The sequence below is a fragment of the Schistocerca piceifrons genome, chromosome 5, assembly GCF_021461385.2.
Source record: "Schistocerca piceifrons isolate TAMUIC-IGC-003096 chromosome 5, iqSchPice1.1, whole genome shotgun sequence".
NCBI classification, from domain to species: domain Eukaryota; kingdom Metazoa; phylum Arthropoda; class Insecta; order Orthoptera; family Acrididae; genus Schistocerca; species Schistocerca piceifrons.
Genome location: NC_060142.1, coordinates 685,879,842 through 685,904,896, shown reverse-complemented (window position 1 = coordinate 685,904,896; position 25,055 = coordinate 685,879,842). Strand labels below are relative to the sequence as shown.

The 25,055-nt window shown below is 42.8% G+C and overlaps 1 protein-coding gene across 1 annotated transcript in view; it reads right to left on the bottom strand.

The window, feature by feature from the left end:
* The window catches only part of LOC124799203 (probable G-protein coupled receptor CG31760), a 418,997-nt gene that overhangs the window by 236,602 nt on the left and 157,340 nt on the right, over positions 1-25,055 (bottom strand). Inside the window, exon 4 of the mRNA XM_047262738.1 lies at positions 4,528-4,728. Within this exon, the coding sequence (XP_047118694.1) occupies positions 4,528-4,728 (201 nt within the window). The remainder of the gene's footprint in view (positions 1-4,527; positions 4,729-25,055) is intronic.

The window sequence follows — 25,055 nt, the reverse complement described above, 5'->3', positions numbered from 1 at the left end:
GCGACGGTGCCGTCCAGTCAGCGCCCTGGGGACCCATCTATTGGCTCGCCTCAGCCCCAGGTGTTACCGACGATGCCTTCCCTTTTGCCCCATGGCGACGCGCCGCCACCGCCGCCGCCACCTGTTCGCCCGCCGGCGACGCCCGCAGTGGACGCGTCACTGCAACCGCCGGGCGCCTCCCTGGGTCACGCGCCGTCGATCGCCTCCCGTGACCCGTTGTCCTCCGCCATGGACCTCTTGCCCGCTCCGGACCATAGGACGTCTTCGCCCGTCGGGTGCCCCGACCCGATGGAGGTCGACCCTTCGGTCCCTCCTGTCTCTCTACGGGCGCGTACACCGCATGTTGGCGTGAACCCTGGACTAGGTTTTCAGGCGTTTCCTAGCTCCCCTCGGACCGAATGGCAGGGTGCGGGTGGCACAGCCTCGCCTGTTGTTAGGCTCCCTACCTCGTCGCATACGTCAACATGGGGTCCTCCCCACGGCGGGCGGAAGCCTTATAGCACAATCGTACGCCGATTTGCGGGGGAGGAATGTGGTGTCACCGCCAGACACCACACTTGCTAGGTGGTAGCCCTTAAATCGGCCGCGGTCCGTTAGTATACGTCGCGTGTCGCCACTGTCAGTGATTGGAGACCGAGCGCCGCCACACGGCAGGTCTAGAGAGGCTTCCTAGCACTCGCCCCAGTTGTACAGCCGACTTTGCTAGCGATGGTTCACTCACAAATTACGCTCTCATTTGCCCGGACGATAGTTAGCATAGCCTTCAGCTACGTCATTTGCTACGACCTAGCAAGGCGCCATTATCATTTGCTATTTATCTTGTGATGCATATACCGTCAGACCGATGTTCACCAATTATGGATTAAAGTTAAGTATTCCAGAAGCTACGTACTTTTTTTACTAGACTGAACTCCTTTAACTGTTCCAGACCTCACGCCAGCCTGCGTGAGCTTAAACGCGTGCCTATAGGCTATCTCATAGTGGCTTGGCTGTCTTGCCAAGTCACAACATCAGGGAAACTAGAATAGCAGAATAGCGAAATGCAAAGGCTCAATCTAGATACAGTAGGCATCAGTGAAGTGAAGTGGAAAGATGACAAGAATATCTGGTCAGATGAGTATAGGGTAATATCAACAGCAGAAAAAATTGTATATCAGGTGTAGGATTCCTTATGAATAGGAAGGTAGGGCAGAGAGTGTGTTTCTGTGAACAGTTTAGTGACAGGGTCATTCCTATCAGAATCGACAGCAAACCGACAACGATAGTTCAGGTATACATGCCGACGTCGTAATCTGAAGATGAAGAGATAGAGTGTATGGGGATACTGAAACGGTAATGCAGTGAGGAAAAGGAGACGAAAATCTAATAGTCATGGGGGACTGGAATGCAGTTGTAGGGGAAGGAGTAGAGGAAAATGTTACATGAGAATGTGGACTTGTGGCAAGTAATGAAAGAGGAGAAAGACTAATTGAGTTCTGTAACAAGTTTCAGCTAGTAATATCGAATACCCTGTTCAAGAATCACAAGAGGAGGATATATACTTGGAAAAGGCCAGGTGATACGGGAAGATTTCAGCTAGATTAGATCACGGTCAGACAGCGATTCTAAAATCAGATACTGGATTGTAAGGCGTACTCTGAAGCAGATATAGACTCAGATCGCAATATAGTAGTTATGAAGAATAGGCTGAAGTTTAAGTCATTAGTCAGGAAGAATCAGTACGCAAAGAAATGAGATACCAAAGTACTAAGGAATGACGATATACGCTTGAAGCTCTCTAAGGCTGTAAATACAGCAATAAGGAATAGCTCAGTAGGCAGTATAGTTGAAGAGGAAAGGACATCTCTAAAAAGAGCAATCACAGAATTTTGGAAGGAAAACGTAGGTACAAAGGAGGTAGCTGCGAGGGAACCATGGGTAACAGAAGAAACACTTCAATTGATTGATGATAGGAGGAACCCATTAACGTTCCGGGGAACTCAGAAGCACAGAAATACAAGTCGCTGAGGAATTAAATAAATAGGAAGTGCAGAAAAGCTAAGATGAAATGGCTGCGTAAAATATGTGAAGACACCGAAAAAGAAATGATTGTTGGAAAGCCAGACTCAGCATACAGGAAAGTCAAAACAACCTTCGGTGACATTAAAAGCAAGGAGTCGATTCATAAGAGATAGGGGATACAGTATTAGAATCAGAATTTAAAAGAACTTTGGAGGACTTAAGGTCAAATAAGGCAGAAGGGATAGATGAAATTCCATCAGAATTTCTAAAATCATTGGGGGAAGTGGCAACAAAATGCCTATTCATGATGGTGTGTAGAACGTATGAATCTAGCGACATACCATCTGACTTTCGGAAAAGCATCATCCACACAATTCCGAAGATGGATAGAGCTAACAAGTGCGAGAATTATTGCACAATCAGTTTTACAGCTCATGCCTCCAAGTTATTTACAGGAATAATATACAGAAGAATGGGAAAGAAAATTGAGGATGCGCTAGATGACGATCAGTTTGACGTTAGGAAAAGAGAGAGGCAATACTGACGAATGTTGAGTGATCACTGTGAATGGCAGCTGGATAGCACGTGTTTGTAGGGGACAGCGTTATCTGCACATCACAGAGAGTCATTGCAGGTCTATATTTGGTCGGCTGGACAAAGGGTTCAATATGCAGATTTATGGGACCCTTAGACAAAGCAATTGTACATGTTTTACCGAATGGGAGCGTGAGTACAGGGATACTTATTGTCGAGTTTCCGATTGAACATGTGTGACCACCAAAAGGGAGGGTCACTTTACTGTGCACGAAGCACGATGTAACCCTTGCACATCTGTGCCTCCCATCAGAGAACAAGAGATGGACACCATGCAACAACCTGTAACATCCCGCACCAGTGGTCGGAGATTATTAGCAACCAGACTAGACAATTATCGTCCATGCGTAGGCTGCCGTTAACATAACAACGGAATCGGCTGCGTTCTGAGTGGTGGTGTGAGTGCAAACAATGGACTGCTGATAAACGTCGTCGCTCTGTGTTCAGCGAAGATCAGCGGTTCCGCACAACACCCGATGACCGTAGTCGGCGAGTATGAGGAGAGCTTATATTCTTGCAGTATTCAGGAGATGCACAGTGGTCGAAATTCTTCCCGTACATGCCATGAAGGCCCAACGGTACAGACCGGCCGCCGTGTCATCCTCAGCCCATAGGCGTCACTGGATGAGGATATGGAGAGGCATGTGGTCAGCATACCGCTCTCTCGGCCGTATGTCAGTTTCCGAGACCGGAACCGCTGCTTCTAAATCAAGTAGCTCCTCAGGTAGCCTCACAAGGGCTGAGTGCACCCCGGTGGCCAAAAGCGCTCGGGAGACCGGATGGTCACCCATCGATGTGCTATCCCAGCCCGACAGCGCTTAACTTAGGTGATCTGACGGGAACCGGTACTACCACAGCGGTAAGGCCGTTGGCCGCACAACGGTGTTTCTACTGTCATTACCGAGTGGAGAGTAATCGGGTATGACATCACGTCATTGGTGGTAGTCATTGATGAAACTCAGACATCGTGCGTCCTTAAAGTTTAACCTCTCATACAACTCTATCGTGATGACATTTTTCAAAATTATAATGCTTGTCCCATACAACCCGTAGCCCTACGAATTATTTATATTATATATATATATATATATATATATATATATATATATATATATATATATATGTGTGTGTGTGTGTGTGTGTGTGTGTGTGTGAGAGAGAGAGAGAGAGAGAGAGAGAGAGAGAGGGACAGTGAGAGTGTGTGAGAGAGAGAGAGAGTAAGAAAAATCCTAAATCCGATCCTGATAGCTCGTGGTCGTCCGGTAGCGTTCTCGCTTCCCACGCCCGGGTCCCCGGGTTCCATTCCCGGCGGGGTCAGTGATTTTCTCTGCCTCGTGATGACTGGGTGTTGTGTGATGTCAAAAGGGTAAGTTATGTTTAAGTAGTTCTAAGTTCTAGGGGACTGATGACCATAGATGTTAAGTCCCATAGTGCTCAGAGCCATTCGAACCATTCGACCCCGATAGAATATGAGTAGGGCCAATTCGGACGGCAACTCCATCAAAGTGCCAGTGTCAATCTCATAGTTACAACAACTGCTGGTCAGCTTGCCTCAGAGAAGGTACAACGCGTTTAGGAGATCGGGATCAGTATATGGTTCCACAACGGCTGGAGTGTGATATCATATTGATAAGTGGGCTCGCACTGCCAAGATACTCGTATTTCTAAATTTAACTGGACATTGTGATCACTCAAATAACCTCACATACCCTCTGAACCCCGGAAGCTTCATTTCGTTTCCTCCTCTTCTTATGGATGCTTAACTTCTTTGTCAGGCAGTGTAACAAAGACGTGCTACTCCACCTTCGTTAGAAAGATCCGAGGTCAGAAATAAGACAGGTGTTATTGTTGAGAACCTCGAAAATTCGAGTTTGTTAGTGGGCCAGAGGCCTTTGGCCTGGTAATGTAGACGCACGTGGTGGAGCGACTGACCTTGACGTTGCCGTACTTCCACGTGAAGAGCACGACGACTGGCAGGCAGCAGATGACGACGCACGAGAGCACCAGGATGGCAGTGCGCATCACCCAGTTGAGAGACACGACGCACGGCCGCTCGTCGACGCACGAGTCGCAGCCCTCGGCGCAGGCCAGGCACTCGAAGCTGCCCTCGGCGCTGTACAGGTTCTGCCGGCCCTGTGGGAGACAACCAGCACACGGGCCGTGGTCAGTATGGCCAACAATTAACAGGGTAGTAACACTTGCTGTAGAGTGAAACAAAAGGTTCAGCAGGCAAGAAAAGTGTTTACACTCAGTAGCAAAGGGTCATGGGCAGCCACTGGGACACAAGTCGGTTCTCTGGAGCTAAAACCTATGTGGTGCACTTGTCACTACGCAGTCCTTTACAGAGAAAGGGTTCCGAGCGCGCCGCTTCGAAATCGGGAGCAATACGACACACAGAGGACTATCGGCGCGTACGGCTCTGCAGAGACGGTGTGCCGCCCATTGGCGAGACATTCGTCGTCATCCTGTGCTGCGGTTTACTTTGGTGGTAACATAGCGTCTGCTGTGGTGAACATAGACACAGGACACTGATGACATAGGAAACAAGAATTCTTGTGGAATGTCCGATGTCACAGAATGAGAGTACCCATGCTACTTGTACCAATTACTATCTCATGTTTTTACGAAGAGTACGTGAAGGAACTTGCCATCCTTCTTGCAGCGGTGAACTGTAGGTCTCTAGAAGCGCGTAGCGTTCCAAAGGATTAGAAAAGTGCATAGGTCATCCCCGTTTTTAAGAAGGGACGTCGAACAGATGCGCAGAACTATAGACCTATATCTCTAACGTTGATCAGTTGTAGAATTTTGGTACACGTATTATGTTCGAATGTAATGACGTTTCCGGAGACTAGAAATCTACTCTGTAGGAATCAGCATGGGTTTAGAAAACGACGGTCGTGTGAAACTCAGCTCGCGCTGTTCGTCTACGAGACTCAGAGGGCCATAGACACGGGTTCACAGGTAGATGCCGTGTTTCTTGACTTCCGCAAGGCGTTCGATACAGTTTCCCACAGTCGTTTAATGAACAAAGTAAGAGCATATGGACTATCAGACCAATTGTGTGATTGGATTGAAGAGTTCCTAGTTAAGAGAACGCAGCATGTCATTCTCAATGGAGAGAAGTCTTCCGAAGTAAGAGTGATTTCAGGTGTGCCACAGGGGAGTGTCGTAGGATCGTTGCTATTCACAATATACATAAATGACCTTGTGGATGACTTCGGAAGTTCACTGAGGCTTTTTGCGGATGATGCTGTGGTATATCGAGAGGTTGTAACAATGGAAAATTGTACTGAAATACAGGAGGATCTGCAGCGAATTGACGCATGATGCAAGGAATGCCAATTGAATCTCAATGCAGGCAAGTGTAATGTGCTGCGAATACATGGAAAGACAGATCCCTTATCATTTAGCTACAAAATAGCAGGTCAGCAACTGGAAGCAGTTAATTCCATAAATTGTCTGGGAGTACGCATTAGGAGTGATTTAAAATGGAATGATCATATAAAATTTATCGTTGGTAAAGCAGATGCCGGACAGATTCATTGGAAGAATCCTAAGGAAATGCAGTCCGAAAACGAAGGAAGTAGGTTACAGTACGCTTGTTCGCCCACTGCTTGAATACTGCTCAGCGGTGTGGGATCTGTACCAAATAGGGTTGATAGAAGACGTAGAGAAGATCCAACGGAGAACAGCGCGCTTCATTACAGGATCATTTAGTAATCGCGAAAGCGTTAAGGACGATAGATAAATTCCAATGGAAGACTCTGCAGGAGAGACGCTCAGTAGCTCGGTACGGGCTTTTGTTAAAGTTTGGAGAACATACCTTCACCGAAGAGTCAAGCGGTATATTGCTCCCTCGTACGTATATCTCGCGAAGAGACCATGAGAACAAAATCAGAGAGATTGGAGCCCTCACAGAAGCATACCGACAATCCTTCTTTCGACGAACAATACGAGACTGGGGTAGAAGGGAGAACCGATAGAGGTAAAGGTACCCTCCGCCACACACCGTAAGGTGGCTTGCGGAGTATGGATGTAGATGTTGAAAACGTGTTCAACAGCTACATCGTAATTCGCAAGCTACCTAACGGTGTGTGGTGGAGTATGCTTCTGGTACTACTAATTAAGAACCCTCCCCCTTTTCTATTGCACTCACAAATGGTGCGTGGGAAGAAAGATGACGGTAAGCCTCTATGTTTGCTCTAATTTCTCGGATTCTCTCGTCGTCGTCATTTCGTGAGTGTGTGTGTGGGAGGACGTAATATGTCGTCTGAATCTTCCCGCAAAGGGCTCACAAGTTAACCTCATGGTGATACACAACGACCGTCTTGTATAGTCTACCCCTGAAGTTCGTTGAGCACTGTATAACGCTCTTGTGCCAACCAAATGATCCCATGACGAAACGCACCGCTCCTCTTCGCTACCTCTTTTATTAGTACTACCAGGTAAGAATCCCATACTGGTGTACGGGACTCAAGAATCGGTCGAACAAGAGCCCTGTATAGAACTTCCTTCACGGGTGAGATACGTTTCCTTAAGATTCTTCCAATGAATCTGTCTGGCAATTGCATTTCCTACAGCTTGTTTTATGTGGTCATTCCACTTAAGGTCGCTCTGGGCACTTAGTCCTATATATTTTATGGCAGGCATTCTTTCCAACAATTATTCATTAGCAGTATAACTCTACGGAAGGGGATTTCCTGCCCTATATATGCACAATATGTTATATTTATTTATATCTACTGTTAACTGACAGAGCATGCACCACTTATGAGTTATCTGTAAATCCGTACTGGTTTTTAACAGTACTACAATCTTATAGACAACCGCATGATCTTGGAACAATACTAAAGAACATCCGACGGTTGCTAATTTATATGCATTCTAAACATTAACGGTTCTATCGCGCTTTTTTGGTGTACTAGAGGAATTACCATTATGTCAGTTAGTTTTGTTCTATTACGAGAGGTAACAGCCCGTACAGTATTTGCAAGATGACAGTTTGGATGATTCACAGATCTGGCCTTGTAACATTAATCAAAACGGCCTTGTTGTGCTGGTGCTGCGAACGGCTAAAAGCAGGTAACTGCTGCCGTGGGCACGTAGCTCTACTGAATGGTTAAATGAGGATGGCATCGTCTTGCGTAAAATAATCTGGAGGTAAAATAGTCCTCCATTCGTATCTCTGGGTGGAGACTATTGAGCAGGACGATTTCATCAGGAAAAACGAACCTGGCGTACTACTGATCGGAGCGTGGAACGTAGAGTCACATAATCGCATAGGTGGATTACAAAATTTAATAGATAAATGGATAAATTGAAGTAAATGTAGTGGGAATTAGTCACGGTCGTTGGCAGGAGGAACAGAACACCTGATCAGTGGAAACCAGGGCAATAAATACAAAATCAAGAGAAGGTTCAGACATGAATAAAAAATATGAATGTCAGTAAGGTAAAATAAACAGCATATTGAACGCATTACCGTAGCAAAGGTAGACACTAAACCAACACTCACTACCATAGTGCTTGTTAATATGACAGCCGGCTTGTAGATGGTGAAGAGATTGCAGAACTGTACGATGAGCTAAAAGAAATTACTCAGATAATTAAGGAAGACCAAACTTTGACTGAAACGGAGGACTTGAATTCGGTAACAGGAGAAGGATGAAAAGGAAAAAGAAATTTAACCATTGGTAACACTTTGTTGAAGAATCCTGAAACGAGGTTGTATACTTGGAAGAGTCCTGAAGGCATAGGAAGGTATCAGTCTGATTATACGGTATAATGGTTAGGCAGTGAATTCGGATCCAGCTTGCAATTTGCAAGGGCAGATGTAGACCCCAAGCGCAATTTATTGGTGGTGAACTGTTGTTTAAAAATAAAGATATTACAAAAAAAAAACGTAGGAAGTTAAGGACATGGGTTCTGGATAAGCTAAAAGACCCAGAAGGTGTTGAGAGTTTCAGAGGTAGCATTAAGCAACGGTTGACTAGAACTGAGGAAAGGAATACAGTAGAAGGCGATTGAGTATCTTTGAGATGTGACACAGTAAAAACAGCAGAGAATCAAATAGGTAAAAAGACTGGGACTAGCATAAGTCCTTGTATAACACAAAAGATGCTGAATTTAACTGATGAAAGTAGAAACCGAAAAAAATGGGCAAATGAAGTAGCCGAAAGGGAATACAAACATCTATAAAATCACTTTGACAGTAGGTGCCAAATGACTTAGCAGGTATGGCTAGAAGACAGTTTCAATTATTCGAAAGAGAAATTTCGATTTAAAAGCAAGTGTCTCTAGGGTAAAGGTAGATACCAACCACAGTAAAATTAAAGCGGCCTTTGGAGAAACGCAGCTGTATGAATATCAAGAGCTCCGATAGAAGAAAAGAAGGGAAAGCTGAAAGGAGAAATGAGTTTGTAAAGGATCTGTACAAGGGAAATGAAAGCAATATTATAGAACTGGAAGAGGACGTAGATGAGGATGAGATGGGAAATGTGATAGTGCTAGAAGAATTTGACAAAGCATTGAAAGACCTAAGGTGAAACAAGGCCCAGGAAATATACGACATTCCGTCAAAACTACTAACTGCCATGAGAGGGCCAACTGTGACAAAACCGGTTCCATCTGATGTGGAAGCTGTATGAAACAGAAAACATACTCTCAGACTTCAGGATGAATCTAATAATTCCTATTCCAAAGAAAACAAGTGCTGATAGGTGTGAATAATAGCGAATTGTCACTTCAGTAAGTCATGGTAGCAAAATAATAACACGAATTATTTACAGAAGAATGGAAAACGGTGCTAGCCGACCTCTGTGACTACCAATTTGAATTTCGGAGAGAATTGGGAACACACGAGGCAATACTGATCATACGACTTATGTTAGAAGATACTTCGAAGAAAAAAGAACCTACGTCTATAGTATTTCTAGACTAAGAGAAAGCTTTTGACACTGTTGAATGGAACATTCTCTTTGAAATTCTGAAGTTAGTTGGAGTAAAATACGGGGAGCGAAAACGTATTTACAACCTGGACAGAAACCAGTCGGTAGCTATGAGAGTCGAGGGGCGTGAAAGGGGAGCAGTGGTTGACAAGAGGGGGGGACAAAGTTGTAGCCTATCTCCGATGTTATCCAGTCTGTATACTGAGCAAGCAGTAAATGAAACAATAGAAAAATATCGGAGTAGGAATTAAAGTTCAGGGAGATGAATAAAAACTGAGAGGTCTGTCGATGTTATTGTAATTATGTCATAGACAGCAAAGAACTTTGAAGAGCAGTTGAACTGAATGGACAGTGTCCTTATATGAGGATATAAGGTGAACGTGAGCGAAATCGAAACAAAGATAATGGAATGTAGTCAAAGTAAATCAGGTGCTGTTGAGAGAAGTAGATTAGGGAGCTAGACAAAGTAGTAGATGAGTTTCGTTATTTGAGCAGCATAATAACTAATGATGACTGAACTGGAGAGGATATAAAATGTAGATTGGCAACGGCAAGAAAAGCGTTTATGAAGAAGAGAAACTTGTTAACATCGAATATAAATTTAACAATTTGTAAGTCGTTTCTGAAAGTATTTGTACCTAACGTAGCCATATGCGAAAGTGAAACATGGACGATAAACGGTTCAATCAAGAAAAGAACAGAAGCTTCTGCAAGGTGAACGCTGAAGATTAGATGGGTAGATCCCGTAAGTAATGAGTGGGTTTTGAGTAGAACTGGCGAGAAAAGAAAAGTGTGGCATTACCTGACGAGTAGAAGGGATCAGTTGACAAGACACGTTCTCAGACATCAAGGGATCATCAGCTTAATAGTAGAGAGAGAGAGTAGGGGGTAAAAGCAGTTGAGAGACACCAAAGATGAATACAGTAAGTAGATTTAGAAACATGTAATTTATAGAAGCTATTTAGAGATGAAGAGGATTGTACAGGATAGAGCGGCGTGCAGAGCTGCATTAGACCATCTTCGGACTGAAGTCCACAACAGCAGGAGCGACTTGTTGACTTTTGCCCACAAAGAAGTCTTGTATCCTGTCACAAATATGGTTCGATATACGGTAAGATCGTTTTTTCTTTTTTTTTTTCATTTACAGCAGTGCGGTACGGTGTCAAATGCCTTCCTGAAATCATGGAACGTGGCATCAACTCGAGTGCCGTTGTCTACTGCGTAATGGATCCTATGAAGGAACAGAGAGAGCTGAGTGCGGAATCGCGTAGATTTTTATGAATAAGAGTTTCATTCTCCGAAAACATGCTAATTCCTGACCAGAAAATGTGCTCCGTAATTTTTTGTCAGCCTCTCCTGCAACTCTTCTTCGTAACGGGAATGACCTGCGCATATTTACAGTTGCTATGTACTCTTCGTTGTTCCCTCCGCCACACACCGTTGGGTGGCTTGCGGAGTATAAATGTAGATGTAGATGTAGAATCTAAGATAAACTGCTGATAGAAGGGCAGCTAGTTCTTTCACATAACCTTTGTAGAGTCTTGCAGGTAACTCGTACGGTCCTGATGCCTTTCCACTACTAAGCGACTGTAGTTGATCTTCTATTCGGCGATCAGTTATCCCAATATCTGCCATTTCGTCGTTCGTTCGATGGTTGAAACGATACAGATATAATACAGTTGTAACGCTTATAGACATCCACTTACTCTGAGAGCAGAATAATCCCAAATGACTTTTTCTCTCACGACCATTTTCAAATTGTTAAAAGTCACACTGCCACACATAAAAAGTAATTCCTAATTTTTGACAGTGATTATGTTTGTAGATTTTAAAATTCTGTAATCTGACATAATGTTTCTCTGGGTCTTCTTATGTCAAATTCACGTGTCAAACCTTGTAAACTGAATTACTTTCACTATTTTTTTAAAGTATTTTAAAACGAGAATCTGATGAGCAACCTAGGTTCATCAAACTTCTCCCAAAGCACAGAGAAGTACACGTACTTTGGAGCATGAAGGTAGGTGTAACTATCTCATTGTTTCTAGAGGATGCTTTCATGGTGTCCCCTAGGTTAGTCGAGGACCATTACTGTGCAGCAAACGTTGGCATTTAATACTGGCCTCCATTCTCAGAAGATAGGTGGAAGCTATGCAGATGACGTGCCGGTACACTAAGTTAACTGCAACGGCTGTTTACCTCGCATACCAGCTGAGAACTATGTAGCTCCACGACGGCATCTCTGCTGCACGTACCTTTGAGCACCGAAGGGGAAGCCGGAGTGAGCGTCCCTCCCTAAACGACGAATCCTAGTTTCTAATTCCCTTAAGCACTGTGCTAAAACGTAATGCTTAGTGCTCGATACTCGTACTTACTGTTACAATTTGATATTTCATGGAGCCTTCCGTGCTTTACAAAAGAGGACATCAGCTTTTTTCGTCGTAGTTTATAGTTATCACTGAAGCCTTAAAAGTTCGCTTCAGGGATATTTGATCTTGAACTTAGCAAAGAGTAATAACTATCGTCATTAGTGTTCTGCCAAGAGTCAGGTTCTCAACTTGTAATGTCCCTTTTTCTCTTGCCTTATGCCATCCTGTTCAGGTTTGTGAAATTTCCGCTTCCGTTTATGTCGTCTGTCATCTTATATCTTCGCTTTTCTCTCATTCCCCTCCCACAAGCTAGTCATTCCCAAGTTTCTCTTAGCTGGCACTCCTATCATATCGAATATCCTTCCAGTTCTTCCTTTCTCTCATAACCTCTGACAGTCTAATTCTCGCACCAACCATTTCCAACACTCATTCGTTACTCACTCTTTCCAAGCAGCTTATCCTCTCCAATTTCCTTCATATCCACACCTCAAATGCTTCTAGCCTTTTTTCATCCTCTCGTCTCACTGTCAATATTTCGGCCACATACAGTGCTCCAAACGCTTGCAAAGTCTTTTCCTCAGTCTTTTACCTAGCTTGCCACTTAATAATCTCATCTTTCTACTTACTGCCTTCTTCGTTATAGGAATGCGAGTTTTCACTTCCTGATGACGTCTCAGGTCTTCAGCATTGTACTTTTACATGGCTAACAATAGCTTGTCTCATTTTAGTACAAGGTAGACTCCTTCCTGAGCTGATCACCATGTTCTTTGTTATTCCTGTGCTTACTGTCATTCCATGTTCCAACCAAGTTTCATTCAAATCTTTCCGCATTTTATTTATAGTTCCTTCACTTTATGTCACAAATACCATAAGACAAGGGTGTAATAAGTTAAGCAAACATAATCTGAGCTATAATTAGGTCAAAATTACACCCATTACATTTCATTTCAGTGGTATTTATTTTGAAGAAGTCACCTTTCCATAACTGACCTTAAATGTTAGCATCTCATCTGTGTCGTATGGTCATGCGTAAAGTGTATCGAAGGTGACAAGGGATGTCAAAGCCACATTCTCAACCCCTTAGCCCACCTAGACCTAGGTTTCAAGGTGTTCGTCGATGTAGATAGCTGGTATCATTTACAGGTAACATGGAGTAGAACCATGGATATTTTCCAACGCACTATCATCGCACTGGAAAAAGTAATATCTCATACAGCGACTACATCAACTTTACAAAAGTTGACTATAAGCTAATGTTTTTACGCACAAAATGGAAAAGAAACAGACGTGTGTTTTCACAGTGTATTTTCCTCCTGAAAGCGGAATTTCCTGCTATCGCTCCCAATTCTGTTATTCTTGAAAAATTGTGATATGAATAAAGAAATTTCCCGTTTTTACATACCAACACGATATCTTTGTAGATAAAATGCGTTATTTAGAAATATGTTATCAGGCATAGGAAATGTGTGTGTACTCTGATTTTTAAAACTGTTTAACGACAGAACACAGCAATTCCATCAGTGTTAGTTACTACCGTTATTGTACCGTCCCATCGTCTACCTATTCTGTTCTTATAGCAAATGACTGTTTCTGATGATAAGGTCCTTTCATTTTGTGTTCACTGATGTATTCCTATCTTAATGTTAGCTCTATCATCGAATGTATTTTCAGCTTGCCAGAATGATGGTAATAATGCTTCATGTTTTAGTAATTATATATAAAGTCAATAAATCCAGGTATTTCGAAAAAAACGATACAAAGCCTGGACCTTTTAATTGGCTAACTGGTTAATAATTGCTTGTAGCCAAATAAAAATATAATTATTCCTTTCCTGCAGGACCCAAAATTCATTCCCCTACAATACCCATTGTCTGAAATACCGATTTTGGTTACAATTAAACATTTACATCCGTACCCTGTGAATGAGTGTAAAGCGTCCGTAGAGGATGAATTCCATTGTGCCATAAATTAAGCTTCTTCTATATTTATTCCCAGTTACAATGTGATGACAAAGATCCCTTGCAACTAAGTCCACGTGTTATTATTAATTTTCCATCAAGATCTCTAAGGAGCGATTGGTAGGCGACTGAGAATTATATATTATACTCTAGGAACCAGTTGTTCGACACTTATATTTGGCGCCTCGTGAGGTAATTGGTGTCATTGTTTAAGCGCCAGGTTTTAATTTTCTAGCAATTCATACGAGCTTATTAGTATGCGGTAAACTGTGCTTTATTCGTGCTTGATATCTCTTTTTCAGTGGGATCGGATGCAGATTCTTACACTTCAGCAGTATTTCAGTATGGATCGGACGGAATTTTGTCATATTCTGACTATAAATAGTGGAATATTTAATAAGTAATGTTTCGGGTTAAACGAAATATTTTATATTTGTTACTGAAACCACCACACTGTCACAGAAAGAGCATCAAGAACGGCAATTACGCATTTTTGTCAGCATAACGCAGAAAGTCGATTCAGCAACACAAAATGTTTCATACACGTCATGTGACTGAACAGTATCTGTTAATGCCAACCCACTGCCTATACCGATCGACTGCCAATGTTACTCTGTTTCGGACCACTTTCTTTTGCAGTAACAGGAAAACCTGTGTATTAGTTAATGTGGAGAAACTCATCTGTTGTCCTTCAGACCGTTGCTAGTAACGTGGTAGGGTAAATCTAAATACATTTGGAAATATGAGTCACATTCTCGGTAAAAATAGAAATTTCGCTGTTTCTCTGTCTTTTATTGTTTTATTTTCAAAAAACCTATTCGGTGCACGACATATTGCAAGAAATAAAATACAGTTCTTATGAGCAACATTATGTAGGGATAGTCCTATATTTGTGACCAAACGGCTTTATAATTTCACAAAATTTGCTGTGTTGTGACTCTGCACTAGTAGGAAGTCACTGGCAGAAAGGCAGAACGTGGAAATATGCACACTGATAAAGGTTGCAGAATGCTCTCAACGAATTGGTAATATCTTTGGCTGTTCTTCCTCTGCTCCAAAAAATAATAAGTAAAATACAGACGCAAAATCACGGAGAGGTATGTGAAATCGCGGGACATTGAACGGAAACAGTTTATTGCCGCTGTTGTCTTGTAATAGAAAGGATACTCATAGAAAAGTCAAAAAAAATGCTAAAGAATAGATTTCGTTGATCTGGAACTCAGTCATGCTGACTACGAAGGCATATCATCAAGATCCACATTCGACGTGTCCCTTATTTGAGTTAGGCCATTGAGGCTGCAGGGAACGTAATAGGTTCCCTTGTAAGTGAACGGAAAATAGGGAAGTTGTCATTAACCAGGATGAAGGCGAAAAAAGATGTCATTCGTGGATTGCGAGAAAAAATGTACGACGAAGTATCACACTTGTCAACTACTTAAGAATAATTTTTTCATGGAATGCTTCGCACGAGAACACTATAAACGTGAGGATTTGATCCGAAAATCGCTTTCAGAGCAGTCGCATTAGTCTACTTCAGTCTTCCAGTAGGATTAGAATTCCTATTCTTCAGACATACGGGAAACGTATCCAGTCAGTTACGTTATGAACGTGTAAGAATGGGAGTACTCAGGAGAGAGACATTTTCATTTCTGTTTTCCATTGTCTTCCTTTTCTCTAGTTGTGGTAATGTTCACTTTCACTCTCTTACATCAGTAACGACGGTATGACATTTACCTTTCTTTTATTACGTTTCGACCCAATGTTTTGTCATATAGTTCCCAAGATCAGCTAAATCGCTTACATTTTACGTGAAAATTTTCCATATGTTATCATATTACCCCATCTTTCCAAATGTGGATCAATGTTGCCATTTACGACATTCATAACGGCTGACCACCTACAGCCAACAAAATTAATGATGTAGAGATTTTCTGATGAATGACATGTCATGTGAATGCCAAAAACACCAATATTCCTTGATCAATGATTTTTCTATTCCTGAATGTGTCTGCACTTTGACAGACCATTACATTATTTTGTCACATACATTATTCATATAACAATTTTTCGTCAACATCATTCAATTTATTTAGCGCTTCTTTATGAATTCTAATACGCTGCTCACCGAAAATGATACGTTCGTAAAGCTGTTCTTACGCGTTATAAAAGGCTTCTGTTAATGTACTTAGTACGTTGTGAACTCTAGTGATGTAGAAATTAGTATTCCCCACCAGCAGGAAACGGGAGTGTTCTTTCGCGGCCATTCTTTCGTTGAGATAGGGCCTAATGTAGATTAGGAGTTATGTTCAGTAATACAAATAGTTTCATATGTACTTCATAACGATAGATGTCATTTTCTTAAGCATAATTTAAAATACGTAGACGTTTTTGAAGGTTAATATTTTCACTGTTGAGTGTTTTATGTTCTTTTTTGTATTTTCGACCACCGTGGTTCCAGTTTGGACTTCACAAGAGTAAGATTCGTTTAACACACATATTAAAGAAATTAATATTTTGGCATAGATAAACATGTCGTGCTGTAGTCACAAGTATACCAAGCAGAAGAAGCCAAGTGCGGCCACCGTAAAGTTAGTCAATACGAGAAGTTGACGAGATTGGTGTGATAATAGAGTTATTTCGTTCCAAAGTTTGATGCCTCTGTCTTTTACATACATCAATTCCGACGGTTAAATCTGGAACTGAGGTATCCACACATTCTGAGTAATAAATAGGCGTAGTGCTAATCAGTCAATGATTAGACTGACTCTGAGGCATATCTGAAGGCTTCATGTTTACTGTCCAAGAATGCATAGCAACAAGTTCATGAGATGACATATATCGTGCATTGATATTCGCTCACTTTGAACGCAGAGAGTCGAAATCAGGAAACGTGTAAGAAAGTTTCTGATACAGTGTAATCATTTAGTGGTACACCTCATTCATAAACACAAAGCAATCAAAAAAAAATGTGTGTGTGTGTGAAATCCTTATGGGACTTAACTGCTAAGGTCATCAGTCCCTAAGCTTAGACACTACTTAACCTAAATCAACCTAAGGACAAAAACACACACCGATGCTCGAGGGTGGATTCGAACCTCCGCCGGGACCAGCCGCACAGTCCATGACTGCAGCGCCTAAGACCGCTCGGCTAATCCAGCGCGGCAGCAATCAAAATTCTATGAAATTTCTTAGAAATGGAGAACTTCCATTTTTATACCTCAAGCCTCCGTTAACCAAACCTGAAAACAAATTTTGGTTTCACTATCGTCTCCTTGCAGAAGAAGCTGCCACAAGTGAACGATTGCACATGTCTTGGGCGACAGGTGTTTTTTTTACCGGACCTTGTTTCAGCCCGCTGTTCCACCCTCACCGCAGTTGGCGGGAGGCAGAGACGGTCCCCACCCTCTCGCCGAGCATTTGCATATCTGTGCAAGACCCTCAGTAACGCGGCAGTTAGCCTTTAAAGCTGCTCGTGTCGCCTGCGATAACACCCGGCTTCTTATGCGCCATTTCTTTGTGTTGGGCCCACGCCCACCCGCTTAAGCTGCTAGCCTGCTATTTTGGCCATAGTCTCGCCATCGCCTCTAACTACAATGCTTTTTTCATAAATTAAGGAGATAATGTAACTTACTGTATAGCAACGCCCAAGTTCGTGTAATGGCGCTGCTTGGATCTTAGGAGGAGAGCAGAGACCTACCTCACCGATTAAATTGTAGGAATCTGTGTTTTGTTCAAAAATAACCGTTAAAGTTCACCAAGGGCCATTGTACAAACATTCTCAGATCAAGCATGTACAGCAGCGACACGTACGCGCGTGTTGAGTTCTCGTAGTAAGTTATGAACGCTGCAAAACCGAAACCTGTCATCACTTTAATAAATTAATACACTACTGGCAATTAAAATTGCTACACCAAGAAGAAATGCAGATGATAAACGGGTTTTCATTGGACAAATATATTGTACAAGAACTGACAGGTGATTACATTTTCACGCAATATGAGTGCATAGATCCTGAGAAATCACTACCCAGAACAACCATCTCTGGCCGTAATAGCGAATTTGATACGCCTGGGAATTGAGTCAAACGGAGCTTGGATGGCGTGTACAGGTACAGCTGTCCATGCAGCTTCAACACGATATCACAGTTCATCAAGAGTAGTGACTGGCGTATTGTGACGAGCCAGTTGCTCGGCCACCATTGACCAGACGTTTCCAATTGGTGAGAGATCTGGAGAATGTGCTGGCCAGGGCAACAGTCGAACATTTTCTGTATCCTGAAAGGCCCGTACAGGACCTGCAACATGCGGTCGAGCATTATCCTGCTCAAATGTAGGATTTCGTGGGGATCGAATGAAGGGTAGAGCCACGGGTCGTAACACATCTCAAATGTAACGTCCACTGTGGCGTCAATGCGAACAAGAGGTGACCGAGACGTGTAACCAATGGCCAGGTGATACACCAGTATAGCGATGACGAAAACACGCATCCAATGTGCGTTCTCCACGATGTCGCCAAACACGAATGCAACCATCATGATGCTGTAAACAGATTCTGGATTCATCCGAAAAAACGACGTTTTGCCATTCGTGCAACCAGGTTCGTCGTTGCGTACACCATCGCAGGCGATCCTGTCTGTGATGCAGCGTCAAGAGTAAAAGAAGCCATGGATTCCGAGCTGATTGTCCATGCTGCTGCAAACGTCGTCGAACTGTTCGTGCTGAAGGTTGTTGTCTTGCAAACGTCCCCATCTGTTGACTCAGCGATCGAGACGTGGCTGCACGATCCGTTACAGCCATGCGGATAAGATGCCGGTCACCTCGATTGCTAGTGATAAGAGGCCGCTGGGATCCAGCGCGGCGTTCCGTATTACCGTCCTGTACCCACCGATTCCATATTCTGCTAACAGTCATTGGGTCTCCACCAACGCGAGCAGCAATGTCGCGATACGATAAACCGCAATCGCGATAGGCTACAATGCGACCTTTATGCAAGTCGGGAACGTGATGGTATGCATTTCTCCTCCTTACACGAGGCATCAGAACAACGTTTCACCAGGCATCGCCGGTCAACTGCTGTTTGTGTATGAGAAATCGGTTGGAAAGTTTCCTCATGTCACCACGTTGTAGGTGTCACCACCGGCGCCAACCTTGTGTGAATGCTCTGAAAAGGTAATAATTTGCATATTACAGCATCTTCTTCGTGTCAGTTAAATTTCGCGTCTGTAGCATGTCATCTTCGTGGTGTAGCAATTTTAATGGCCAGTACTGTATGTGACCGCCAAAATGATTTCTAAACTTTACCCATGTAAAACAATACTCACCAAACAAACTTACGGATATTTTAAAATGCTGTGAACGTTCTTTGGCACCTATCCTGAAGATAGTATCTCGATCGTGACGTAACGTGTCGACTGAAACGTAATTCCTATTTATGAATCTGGGTGGTCCAGCCAACCGTTATTAACTGATCAAATTCTCTATATCTAATGATATGTAAACTCAGTGATCTTTCTTAGACGTCCTACAGAGGAATCGGATAATAATTATACCCTAAAGTAGACAGTCAGGATGTTGCGTTAGCTAATTTAGCGTAACGAAGGTACCCATGAATCTGACTAGCCCTTCAGGGATTTAACCCGGTGTCTTCCACTATGCGTACCAAATGTCTTGGCATCGCATCATTTCGCTCGGTCTGTGGGCGATCTTGCGCAACTTTTACGACTAAGTTACTATAGCGGGGAAGGCGCTTGAAATATCAGAGTCTGAGCGATAGCATAATCCGGAGGCTCGGCACGAGCATCTCGGAAACTGCACGACCTGTCCCTGTTCGAGGAGTGCTGTGGTGAGGGTCTTCAACACGCGGCGAAAACTAGGTGACACCACGTCCAGACGTCGTTGGGTTGGGCGGCTGTCCCTCATTACAGATGTCGGACGTCGTAGACTGGACGGTCTGGTGAAACAGGACAGGCGGCAAACTGTGGCGAAAGCAGCATCAGACTTTGCGCAGATTACAAATGTGTGTGAACACATAGCCTGCCGAACAATAGGGCTTTTCAGCCCACCACCCATGAATGTGAAAATATTGCCACCACAACATCGACAACTACAGCTGATGTGGTCACTTGACCTTCAACATTGGACGTTTGAGCAGTGGCAGAGCGTTGGATGGACTCATGAACGCAAATACCCTTTTCATCATGCCGATGGAAGGGCGCGAATCCGTCGTCTTGCAGGGGAACCGCTCCTTGACACCTGTACCGTACGACTGAGACAACCTGGCGGCGGCTCCATTATGCTCTGGGGAGCAGTCACATGGGCTTGCATGCGTCCAGCGGAGCTCGAGAATTGCACAGTGATGGCAAAGAAGTATCATACACTGGCAGTGGTATTTTTCACCTACATAGTGCGCTATGTCAGAAGGCCTGGAGTATGATAGAGTGGATCGTGGATTATAGTGGCGATTTCCAATTGATGTGTTCGACCCTCAATCGCCATATCTGAACCAGATAGAACACATCTGGGATGTGATTGAACGTGGCTTCAGAGCTCATCGCCTCCCTCCCCGGGAATTACAGGAATTGGGTGCAGACATGTTGTCAACTCCCTCCATCGATATACCACAACCTCATTGCTTCCATGCCACGACGCGTCGCCGCTGTTATCGCTGCCAACGTTTTATGTACCGGATACTGGGTGGTTGGTCATAATGTTCAGACTGTGGGGGGTCTCTACATTACCTCTCTTCATCATTTTGTTGAACATTTAATATACTCAACACCGGCACCTCAGTTCCGGGCGTAAACTGTAAACTATAATTAAAAAATAGTTCAAATGGCTCTGAGCACTATGGGACTTAACATCGGAGGTCATCAGTCCCCTCGAACCTAGAACTACTTAAACCTATCTAACCTAAGGACATCACACACGTCCATGCCCGAGGCAGGTTTCGAACTTGCAACCTTAGCAGTTGCGCGGTTCCGGACTGTAGCGCCTAGAACCGACTATATAAAAGAACACTTAGCAGCTGAGTGTGTCTATAGTGGTCACAACGTATATTACCTTTATTTCCCCTGACATTTTACTAAGACTTTTGGTTCCAGAATGAGATTTTCACTCTGTAGCGGAGTGTGCGCTGATATGAAACTTCCTGGCAGATTAAGTTTTAATCTGGCAGGAAGTTTCATATCAGCGCACACTCCGCTGCAGAGTGAAAATCTCGTTCTGGAAACATCCCCCAGGCTGTGGCTAAGCCATGTCTCCACAATATCCTATCTTTCAGGAGTGCTAGTTCTGCAGGTTGCGTAGGAGAGCTTCTGTAAAGTTTGGAAGGTAGGAGACGAGGTACTGACAGAAGTAAAGCTGTGAGGACGGGACGTGTGTCGTGCTTTGGTTAGCTCAGTTGGTAGAGCACTTGCCCGCGAAAGGCAAAGGTCCCGAGTTCGAGTCTCGGTCCGGTACACAGTTTTAATCTGCGAGATAGTTTCAAAACTTTTGGTAATTATTGAAGCCCCACAAGCATATTGAACACATCTATGTGCTGTATGTGAGTATATACATCCCTTCCAATGCTCACCGGATGAATGAAAGCATATATGAAAGTATACAAGGTAAATTTCAGTATCCAGATCTGTGGGAGAAAAGTAGTCTGCTACTGTGGTGGAATAGCCAACCCCATAAAGCAAATACCACGCAGAAAATCGGTTTGTGTTCGCCTTGGACGATTGTCTTGTACAGGTTGGCACCGCACAAAAGGGAACTCTCTGGCACTTCCGCAGTAATGGAAGCCTGGGTTCCAAAAGGGTTCAAAAAGTGTTCCGGTAGACGCGAGATGGGCGACAGCAACTAAGTGTGAGTAAACGTATTCATAGTTAATTCATTATCTCATTTTTGTAGATTTCTGCTTCAGTCAAAATTAACGTCTTGCTCTCATCGCTCATTGCTCGTCGAGCGGTGTACGGAATGTTTCTGGTTAATTGCAGAACAATATAACCAGTTGCACTTGACCACGTATGCAAGCTATTGTCCTGCTCCAAATCTGTTCAAAAATGTGGACTCGTGATGTATCTCCTCAGTTCAGTCGGATTTAGTTCGTTGGTGATCTCACGAGTGTGTTATAACTGAATAGATTTCCAAGTATCTTTGTTGTTTCAGCACGTGTTAAGTACGGCTCTGAAACCCACAGTTCGCAGATCATGACTCACAGCAATGTATCCTGTCAAATTTTGTCAGCTGAATTTTACCTTTCGTGTTATGCAGATATTTTGTTTGTGACGATCATGAGTTCGCGGATTGTGAGAAACGTTACACGTCACAGTTACTCAATCTCGGATTAAAACTTACAAATTAGTTTCAGAAATTCTTCTCAAGTGCAACTATTAAGAGTTAATTCTTATTGAGGAATTCTTGTTCACTTGCTTCGGGCACTCAACTCAAGGGAACAGTAGTTTGCCAATGATGTGAAGTCTTCCTTCATTCTTATATTCGTCCTGAATCTCTATTATATTTGTATATATTGATGAATTTCGCCATTGAAAAATTCCTCTGATCCTTCCATAGTTAATAATTAATGATATATCGTGCTGGGTTCCCCAAGACGCAGTTGTATATGTAATTTTGTAACTCAGCCAAGAGCGTTATGTAGAACAGCAACCATCACCAAATTATTAGTTCTTTACCTCATTACTTTGTTCAGCTCTTCTTGAACAAATGTGATATTTTTACCAGAGCTAATGCTTACGCATTCCCTCGCAAACTTCCATTTCACGTCCTACTCCTATCCATTGTGCAAAGGATAAATATGGTCAAATTATTTATTTAATATTTATTCAACTATCATATACGTGCAGATCAGGTAACTCATTTCATCTAAACATCAAAAGTTTCTGTTGCATGTATATCCAAATAGCGTGTCCCAACCTTACATATCAATAGATGCCTCTTTTTTATGAACAGTTTCATCACGAGCACCAATACCCAACCAGATATCTCACAGACAGATACCCTTCAACTGATCAGCATAAGTGGGTTTGTATTACATGGAATTAGAAAGAATTTAATTCTGTTGTTGCTCATACAGTAGTGGGTCAGGTTTTCCGCTTAGAAGCGATTGTATTAATTCCTGAATTATTAAATTATTTTTTAAGGCTCAAACTTATAATAAGCGTATATTGATAATTTTTACTTATGGACTGTCTGACAGCAACTGAATGAAACACAATCTTAGTGCCATACGCTTTTCGCCTTTATTTTCTGCAAGGCATCACGAGTGGCAGGTGGCGTGGACAATTTCTTACATATTACGCTCCTGTTGCATTTTTTGTGTTGTTCTTCTTCTTATGAGTGCCAATTTTCGTTTTTTTTCACACATTCCACAGCTCCATTAACTGAACGCTTGTTTGAAAATGCAATAGGAGCGTAATATGTAAGAAATTGTCCACGCAACCTGTCACTGATGATGCGTTGCAGAAAATAAAGGCGAAACACGTATGACACTAAAATTGTGTTTTATTCAGTTGCTGTCAGACGGTCCATAAGTAAAAATTATCAATATACCGTAATATTGCACACAACTGAGGAAGACAAGACTAAAAATGTTGAAGGGGATTCTTAATTCTATCACATCGCCCTTCTTGCCATTGCATATCAGTTCTTATGAATCAGCCAACTATCGGAGCCAGCATCTCTTCGAAAGCCTCAGTAAACAGGTCAGGTGCTGTTGGAAAGAGCGGGGACTCCATGGGCACGCTTTCTCCATAGTCACACCCAAGGGAGTTCACAGAATCGATCGAAATGTGCTGAAACAAAATATAAAACATGCCATGGACAGTTACTTCCGTAAACGAAAACGAACTTCAAAACTCTTCATTGTATCTGTTCATAGTACCTTGATCCGGTGTGTGTACCAAATCTATTTGCTGGCTTGGTATTTTGCCTGCAGGTACATTGACTAATTAACTACATTTTCCGCTTACTGCGTGCCTCACTCTCAACATTTCTTCGATGCTGCGGCAGTCTGGAGGTTGAAAACGAATTCTGGATACCTCAGTTATGGTGTGCTACAAATTATCTCTACAGTAGAGTCTTAGCCTTTCATTTTAGAGTTTGTTTCACAATTTCCATTCAAGGCTTCTTGGGTATGTAGCGGAGACTTTCAAGACACATCGTCCGAGAATGCTCGGATGTGAAATTAAGTTAAGGATCAGGTTACATTAATAGCTCCTGCTCCAGTGTACGTGCTCAACGTGGAGAATGACCTCAGAACTGAGTAATCTCGTTGTGGTAAAAATTAATTTATAATGAAGAACGGCCTCATGGTAACAGTATTTTTCAGCATTTTTCCTAAGTTCGAAAATGGCGTGTAACTTGTGTAATGTTAAATCGTTGGAGATTTATCACCGAAGACGGTCCTAACCGTCCCTTCTGCGATATCCTTACCTTGTGTCTCTGGCTGCTCAGGTGTAACACTTTGTGCGTCATAAATTCGTATGATCATATGATTTTATGTTTACTGTCCAGTTGACAAAAAGAAGTTGAAAAAATCTGCTTGATTATTGTTTTTGTGTGTGTAAATAATCGTCGAAGATCACGGGGCGGAGGTGTTCGACCAAATCTGGATGTGAGAGAGGACAGGGTACTTGGAAACTCCAGAACCCGTTTGGGTACTCTGGGAAGTTGGCTTGTGGGTCATACAAACCTTCAATAGTGATAAAGGCGAGTCCATAAACACGATAGGTTTTTTGAGTATAGTGTTTCATCGATGATAATTACAGCATTTGTGCAGGGAAACACAGACACGCATTTTCGATCGTATCTACCGCGCGGGTTTTAAAAAAAGTAATGTGTAGTACTGCACCTGAACAATAAGTCATATTATAAATTTATTCACTTCAGTAAACATCTTTTATCCATCCCAAGAAGTTGGTGCCCTCTTCCCGAATTTGCGGTCACCTTTTGTTTTTGTAGTACACCTCCTGGTGTATATTCCGGCAGAAAACATCTCTGATGCGTCACCTATTAAACCGCGCTTGGGTACGAAACTAGCAATTACGGTCTGTAAAAGTAAATCTCTTTGTCAACATGATGTATCTCAACATTAATCCGTAACGTCCAAAAATTTGTTTTACTCCAAAATTTACACATTTTATATTCCTGCATTCATTACACTCATTTTTCGATATTGCACCACAAGCT